Source organism: Cherax quadricarinatus, chromosome 65 (genome assembly GCF_038502225.1).
Source record: "Cherax quadricarinatus isolate ZL_2023a chromosome 65, ASM3850222v1, whole genome shotgun sequence".
NCBI lineage: Eukaryota > Metazoa > Arthropoda > Malacostraca > Decapoda > Parastacidae > Cherax > Cherax quadricarinatus.
The window spans coordinates 24,048,351-24,057,243 of record NC_091356.1 but is presented as its reverse complement, the minus strand read 5'-3'; the positions used below and the strand labels follow the sequence as shown (position 1 = coordinate 24,057,243).

The window sequence follows — 8,893 nt, the reverse complement described above, 5'->3', positions numbered from 1 at the left end:
TAGTGGATGGGAGGGAGGAGATGGCTCCCTCGTAAGTTTAGCACTGGTGCTGTGAGCATCTTGGTCCCGACACCCAGTGCTTGTGCATCACTGGCACTGTCTGAGGTCCCCTACCCATGCCAATTGCAGCACCATCATAATCTTTGTCACTGGCTGGTGTTATCTCCCATGATTCCCCACAATCTTTGGTATAGCCCTCGGCACACTACAAGACTGTGCATGCTAGTGAATATATCGATGAAGTTTAACATATTGGTCAGTAACCAATAAGTCAGACTCATCTCCACAGGCTACCATACATTCTTCTGTGGCTGGGTGCCCCAACCACAGAAAAATGTAATTTTTTTCTGACACTAGGGGCATGTTTAGGGCATGTTTCAGGGTTGCAAGTCACCAGGATTTTGAGCACTGTTCTCTACATTTCCTTGGTTATTTTTGGTCACTTTAGTCTCATATCCATTGAACTCCTTTCCTGAATCACTACCTAGACTTGCAACTATCTCAGTCAAACAATAACAAGGTAATCAGCTTGGGAATAATAGTATCATGTTGATGTGCCATCGTGGGCAATGGTGGATTAACATGCTGTTAATATGATGCATTGCATGGGCCAGGATTTTTTGTATTCTGTGAGCACTGATCATGCTGACCCTTTCTCTCATGCTTAGGCCTCTTGTACCTCTCATGCCAAATTTGATAAATCTTCATATGTAAGTGAACTTGCAGCATAAATTTAACAAGAGCTCAGAGATGTTTACTTCTAAATGTAAGTCATGATAATATTTTATTTGCTTTTTCAGTTCAAAAGAAGCAACAGAAGTAGACTTACAGTGCTGACACACTTTGTCATAACCCAGAGCCAGCTCCTAGAATCAGCAACTCAGCAGTAAGGGTGAAGAGCCAGTGCCAGAAACCAGGATCAACACAGTGCCAACAACCAGACTCAGTACTCAGTGCCAACAACCAGGATGAACACACAGTGCCAACATTCAGGATAAAGACCCAATGCCAGTACCAAGTACCATGAAGTTCGCGTAAGTGGCGGTTAAAATGCATGTGTATATACAGTGTGAACATTATTATAATAGTGATCATGTGGTCACTACTTTGAAGTTCACCTTAATATAGCAGCCACCACACACACTCATATATTATATCTGTACTGGTGTAATACTGTACTTGTATTACCAATATTATTTGCACTAATGTTTCTTAATTTAAAGGTTACTTTGCTTTTTAATATAAATTAGGAGAATTTTGCTGAGAATGACTGTCTTGGGGGTGTGGAGAATTATTCTGAGTAGTAGTAACCTGTAGTGGATTTACATAGTGAATAATTTGTCAATGCTACAGAAGCAATTAAAATTGTAATGGAATAAGCTGCATTATGTTTCCATTTTTTCTAAAAAATTGTCCACAAAGCACTGTAGAATGGTCTTTAATGCTTTAAGGAATCATTAGTATTGCTATCTACTTCAAATTTCTTTTCATCTCATTCTTAATTATCTGATGTCTTCATTACCTTGATTAACTCAGGTCAATTATTCCTTCATTAATTATATTTTTCCTTAATATATTGTGGTATTTTCTTTGAAATTTATTATTTTGCTACTTGTGCTCTTACCTCCTCATTACCCTCTGATATTAATTAACATCTCGTGTGCATCCTGCCATTATTAATGTTAATAAGTCATAACTAACTTGATTAGCTACATTGTTTCAACATGAAGGTTGAACACTATTTAATTCCAGTAATATATTGATACTTCAGTACACATTTACCACTTTTGTGTCCATTATTAAATATATTTTGAATTTGCTTGACCATTGTGTATACTTACTACAAAGATAACCTTCTGTGTTGTCTTAATATAATTTGTTAAACTTTTAATGTTGTGTGTTTCCATGCTTAAAGCAGTTTCTACACTACGTGAGAACTCGTAATAAAGAAATATTATGACTGGCATTTTTACGAGTAATTTAGCTACAAATTTTCTCTGTTAAGATATGATACATTGTATTTGACTCAGGAGAAACTCTATATATCCTTGTTCAGCGTGGTTTTATGTGATTTTTAGATAAATTATATCATACAACATATAAGAGTTTATTTAATATTTAATTTTTCCTGCTGAAATTTTCCATATCAACCTGTGAAGAGTGATTTTTTGGTGTATCCCTTAGCCTTCCCTTGTATGGTAGCAGTTGATTTGTGTATCATTTACCCTTCCTTTTTATAGTAGCAACTGTTTTTTACGTCCCTTACCCATTTTTTGGATGGTAGCAGCTAATTTATTGTGTACCCTACGTATGTTCTGTGGATGGGAGCGACTAATTCATCTAACCTATACTCATCCTGTTTACATTATAACTAGTTTATTGTGTATACCATATCTATCCTGTGGACAGCTGCAGCTAAGTTGTGGTGAATACTCATATCTATTGTGAATGATAGTGGCTAGTTTACTGCTTATTCCTTGTCTATCCTGTTGATGGTGGTAGTACCTCATATCCATCCTGTGGATGGTAGATTATTTATGCAACTTGTATCTATCCTATGGATGGTAGCATGAGAACATATAGATAAAGGCCTCGGAATTATGCCTTTAATGGCTTAAAAGAAACACGTAAGGGTTTCTGTAATTTATATGTTTTCAATTCTTTTGTGTGTTTCAAGTACATGTAGGCTATATACTTTACTCAGAAGTCCAAGGGTTTTTGTCATTAAGACAATTTTTAACATATTAATGCATTATATCATCTTCATATTCCTCAGTAAGTGGACAGTTAAGGACAGTGTCTTCAACAAAATACTAAAGCTGATTACATTAATTTAATCATCTGGATATGCCACACATTAAATATAATTACAGCCTAATTCTAGCTACCACAGGCATTAGTTTGTTTACGTTGCTTATTGCTCTGTTAATAAGCTTATCTGTGTTAATGTTATAGTGGGTTATAGTTCTGCTTAGGCTTCTAACTACATTCCTGTCACATTCAGATTCATTGTTTAACTCTTAATGATATTTTTATTGCATGATACATACACTTCTAGATTACATTTGATTTTTTCTCTCGAAGCCCTTTCTTTGAATAATTTATTAGGCTTGCCTTGTAGGAATATGTCAGTGTGAGATAAAATCCATGAGAGATGAACATTAGTTCCTTCCACTCTAATGTTTTATTGTCTATACCTCACTGCTCCATTATGTGAGCAAGGTGCAGTCAATGATGATAGATAATTATTAATAACCTAGTAATTGTGCCGTTTCATTGGCTACCATTACGAGGACAAACATGTCGGCAGAAAACCCATTTAAGTGTTCAGTGTGCGCAAAAGAATTTTCCCAAAAATCATATGTAATACAGCACATGCGGGTTCATTCTGGCGAAAAACCATATCACTGTTCAATTTGTCTTAAGAACTTTGCAGTTGCATCAACTTTAATTAAGCACCTGAGAGTACATTCAGGAGAAAAGCCTTATAAATGCTCAGAATGTCTGAAAGATTTCTCTCAGAAATCATCACTTATGAAACATATGTTAACACATTCAGACGATAAACCATTTCATTGTTCACAGTGTCTAAAAGACTTCTCACAAAAATCAGCTTTAATGAAACACATGATGTCTCATTCAGTAGAGAAACAGTACAGCTGTTCATTGTGTTCCAAAACCTTTTCACAAAACTCTCATCTAATTCGTCACATGAGAATTCACTCTGGAGAGAAACCGTACCAGTGTTCAGTGTGCCTAAAAGACTTTTCACAAAATTCATATTTAATACAGCACATGAGAGTTCATTCAGGTGAAAAGCCCTATCAGTGCATAGAGTGTCTGAAGGACTTTTCACAACAATCAGCTCTGATACAACACATGAAAGTTCATTCAGGGGAAAAACCATTTAAATGTTCAGTCTGTCTAAAAGACTTTTCACAGAAATCACATCTAATACAACACATGAGAGTTCATTCAGGAGAAAAACCGTATCAGTGCTCAGTGTGTCTGAAAGATTTTTCAGATAAATCAGCTCTGGTGAAACACATGAGAATTCATTCTGGGGAGAAACCTCATAAATGTTTAGCATGTCAAAAAGACTTCTCCAGGAAAGCATCTTTAATACAACACTTGAGAGTTCACACAGGGGAAAAGCCGTTTCAGTGTCCAGTGTGTTTAAAAGATTTTTCTCTAAAACCATCTTTGAAAAAACATATGAGAGTTCATTCAGCAGAAAATCCATATTTAGATTCAGAGTCTCTGGAAGACTTTTCGGATAAATCAGCATTACTAAAACACATGAGATCATTCAGGATAAACACTTTATAAGGGTTCTGAATGCCTGAATTTTCTTTTGCAAAAATAGTATCTAATACAACAACTGAAAATTACTCAGCAAAGCAACTGTATTGCTGAATGTTTATGTATTTTGTAATTTTCCTGGGGATTGCTGTCCTGTGGCCAGGCTTCTACTGTTTGTCTTAAGTTCCTGTCAGCTGTCAGTCAGTTTGGTTTGCAGGAACTACTTAATTTCCCTCTTCAAGGCCATGCTATTGATGATTCACAGTTGTCATTTTCTTATGCCTCATTATCTTATTAGGAGTTATTAGTGTGCATAAATTTTAAGTATTCTGTGAATTAAGCCATATATCTTGTGTGATCTCCAGTAAGTGAAGCTGCTTTTATTATTATTATTATTATTATTATTATTATTATTATTATTATTATTATTATTATTATTATTGTAGTCTTAGAAAGTGCTAAATTTTTGAGGTCTCAGGATGGCAGTTCCTTTACTTATTTGAGGGGGATTACGATCATCACTGTTGTGAGCTTTGGCTTCTGTAAGATGGCCAGAACTTAACTAAGCATCACTCTTTGTGTGTGCATTGCATGGTGACCTGTATACTGTGGTCCCTTTAGCTACGATGTTAATCTTCCAGAAAATGTATTGTACCTCAACACTATCATAACTCAAACCCCCAAAATACAGTGTAACCCTGGTTTTCATCTTTAATCCGTTCCAGAAGGTTGGCTGAAAACCAATTTGTACGAATACTGAAGTAATATTTCCCATAAGAAATAACGTAAATCCAATTAATCCATTCCAGACACCCAAAATTAACAAAAAATACATTTTATAGAGAATAACTAAAGTTTTACATACAGAAAACAAAGAGAAATAAATATAAATGACTAATGAAATGGATAAATGAACATTTAACCCTTTCAGAGTTGAGAGGCCCTCTCCTAAACTTGTTCTCAGGGTCGAAAATTTTTTGGAAAAAAAAAAAAAAATTTCTTATGAAAAGATAGAGAATCTTTTCCTGATCATAATGACACCAAAAGTATGAAATTTGATGGAAAACTTATGGAATTATGCTCTCAGGAAGTTAGCGGTCTTGACGATGTTTACGCATCGGCGATTTCACTTTGGCCAATTCCAGTGTACTAGTCATCAAAAATCATAAGTATTTCAGTAGAACTCCATTTTTTCTATCAAATGAGTACAAGAAACTACCCATTTACCAATTTCAACTATCCATTAAAGTGGTCAGAAATTAGCAATTTTGCCAATTTCACACAAATTTCAAAAGATGCCAATTTCCATATAGGGTCCAGAATAAACCAGACAGACATTCCTGGCACTAAAATAACATTTCCTCTGTTCATTAGTCATGTCCCCAGGCCCCTCTTACAATTCTTTTGCTTTCCACTTTGAATTTTTATTCTCACAAAAAATAAAAGATTTACTGTTATGCAGACTACTGCATTAGTGTAGAAATGGAATAAATAATATCAGCACACTTGTGAAAGAATATTAGACTCACCAGTTGACGTGTATTGGACGTGTGGCATGATTTGTTTACTTTTGAACTTTGGCAAAAATCAAACATTTCTACTATTTTGAGCTCAATTTCATGTTACTTTTCATTGTGAAACCAATCAAAATCATCTCAGTTTCTATAATATGTCTTCCATTCAATAAAATAAGACCAGGAAAACTAGAATACAACCATAAATACTATAGGAAAATACAGTGCAAAGTCGCTATTTTAAACCAAAAACACGGTCAAAGTTATTTTTTCTCATTTCGCACTGTGAGCTGCAGGATTTTTTTATGCTGTGCACACTGACCACATAGACCCATTCTTTCATATGTAGGCCTACCAGCTTTCTCTTGCTAGATTTGAAGGCGCTAGAATTTAGGCATACTAGTACATCAATAACCCTTGTGCATAAGCCATACTAGTACGTCGGAAACCCTGAAATGGTTAAATCACTTTTACCTTTATTGAAGGCTCTTCTTGGCATATGGAAGACAGTGAGGTTATTGTTTGGAAGGGGAATCCCTCTCCATGAGGACTTTAGGTATCAAAGCCCTATCCGGGGTTACTTCCCTTCTTTGTCCTTTACTGACACTAGGACCAGCTTGAGAGTCACTGGACCCCTGTCGCACAAAAATCTGTCCAGAGAGGCCTGTTTCTGGCGTCTCTTTAAGATTTGCCTAAAATGGGACATGACAATGTCATTGAACATTTTGCTGATACGGCTTGCAACAGCTTTGTTTGGGCGATATTTCTCCACAAAACTTTGCACCTCACTCCACTTTGCACAAATGTCCTTAATCGCTGAAGAAGGCACATTCTCCCCTCTCTCTTCCTCCTCTTCTGAAGCAATTTCCATGGCTTATAAGGTCTGTTGCTGTTCTAGATGAAGGTTTTGCAGCTCTTCAGTGGTCACTGAACTAGTAACAGAGGCAGACTGAGTCACAAACGTATGAGTGGCCGTGTCCTGTGGGCAGGCAGACACATCTGGTATGGACGATTTTCAAGTGGATGTACGAAAACGGAGAAAATTTCGCCCAAAAAAGTGGCCGAAAACTGAATTGTGCGATAACCAGACCATACGAAAACTGTGGTTCCACTGTACGTGGTTTTAGGATAATTTGTTGCAAGGTCTCGCAGGTACAACTTTTACTGTAGCTTGGACTTATATGCTTACAGATATAACTTGCGTTCACTGTATCTCCCTTCATCTGCTTCTCTCTTATCCACAATAATAACAATATTTCCATTTCTGTGACAATTTCTTTGCCTTTTTTTCACCAATTAAGATTTGCCAGCCACTTTTTTTTGCTTGATAGCAATAGAGATGGTTTATTGTGGAAAGCCATATTTGTGCACCAGTTCATTGATTATAACTCGTGACTATCATGTTTTTTCACAATTTCGTGTTTGATATTCAGAGAGATTGCCTGTTTACTGTGCACTTTAGGGGCCATGATGACTTGGTATCATACAATATGGCCTAATTAAGTCACAAATACATATTCTTTCAACAAACCGGCTGTATCCCACTGAGGCAAGGTGGCCCAAAAAGAAAAACGAAAGTTTCTCTTTTTAAATTTAGTAATTTATAGAGGAGAAGGGGTTACTAGCCCCTTGCTCCTGGCATTTTAGTCGCCTCTTACAACACACACAGCTTACGGAGGAAGAATTCTGTTCCACTTCCCATGGAGATAAGAGGAAATAAACAAGAACAAGAACTAGTTAGAAAATAGAAGAAAACCCAGAGGGGTGTGTATATATATGCTTGTACATCTATGTGTAGTGTGACCTAAGGGTAAGTAGAAGTAGCAAGACGTACCTGAAACCTTGCATGTTTCTCTCTCTCAACACACCGGCCGTATCCCACTGAGGCGGGGTGGCCCAAAAGGAAAAACGAAAGTTTCTCCTTTTACATTTAGTAATATATGCAGGAAAAGGGGTTGCTAGCCCCTTGCTCCCGGCATTTTAGTCACCTCTTACAACACGCATGGCTTACGGAGGAAGAATTCTGTTCCACTTCCCCATGGAGATAAGAGGAAATAAACAAGAACAAGAACTAGAAAGAAAATAGCAGAAAACCCAGAGGGGTGTGTGTATATATATGCTTGTACATGTATGTGTAGTGTGACCTAAGTGTAAGTAGAAGTAGCAAGATGTACGTGAAATCTTGCATGTTTATGAGACGGAAAAAAGGACACCAGCAATCCTACCATCATGTAAAACAATTATAGGCTTTTGTTTTACACTCACTTGGCAGGATGGTAGTACCTTCCTGGGCGGTTGCTGTCTACCAACCTACACAAATACATATACAGTAGTATCTCAAATTTTTCATCGCACTCAAAACTAAATTCCTTAGTGAGGGTAAATTGAAACTCAGAATTATTGCAACTCCAGCCCATTGTAACTCAAGGGACCACTGTACTTATTACTTCTTGCCTGAAAATTGAGCCTGCCCATGGAGCTGTGACCTCGGGTAGACAACATTTTTCTTTGGTAAGGATGGGGGTAATTGAGAAGAAATGTGAGGTTCAGTGCTGGACTTCTTTAATCAAACAGCCAGTTCTTGCATTGCTCTACACTGACTATCTGGTGAGGCAGTATATTTGGACAGGAGCAAGCTAATATCAAAGGGCTGGGAACCATTTTGGTTTCATGGATGCCATTTTGTCACTTGTTGGTCACTCACATATACCTCTCAAGTAGTCCTGTGACCATTTATTTTAGTAAATCTGTGAACCTTTTTTTGTTGGACTCAATGATAGGTGGAAGAACAGAGAGTTAAAATTAGTTCATTAATGAGTATTCTTCATGATTTCTCTTCTACATTCCTGACTACTGTTCTGGCTTACAACTCATATTTATCAAGTCCTTGTAATACTTGGCAACATTCCTTTTGCTCTACAATCAAGTCATATACTGTTGGCTAATTTAGGTCTTATACCTGATAATTCTCGACCACCTCTTCACTATATTCATAACAAGTCTCTATGTTGGATTCCATTACCATACACTGAAGGTGTATGGCCCACAGATCTGACCAAAGCCTTTTTTTTGCTTCA

General features: G+C 36.8%; 1 protein-coding gene across 5 annotated transcripts in view; it reads left to right on the top strand.

Moving 5' to 3' along the window:
* Positions 1–895: 895 nt before the first annotated feature.
* Positions 896–8,893, top strand: part of LOC128700471 (uncharacterized) — a 42,060-nt gene continuing 34,062 nt past the window's right edge. For 4 of the 5 annotated variants that reach the window (XM_070098993.1, XM_070098992.1, XM_070098995.1 and 1 more), the window contains exon 1: positions 901–1,034. In XM_070098993.1, the coding sequence (XP_069955094.1) occupies positions 1,006–1,034 (29 nt within the window). In that variant the 5' untranslated portion in view covers positions 901–1,005. Of the gene's footprint in view, positions 1,035–8,893 lie in introns of all 5 variants that reach the window. The other variant, XR_011393841.1, reaches the window with a different exon arrangement.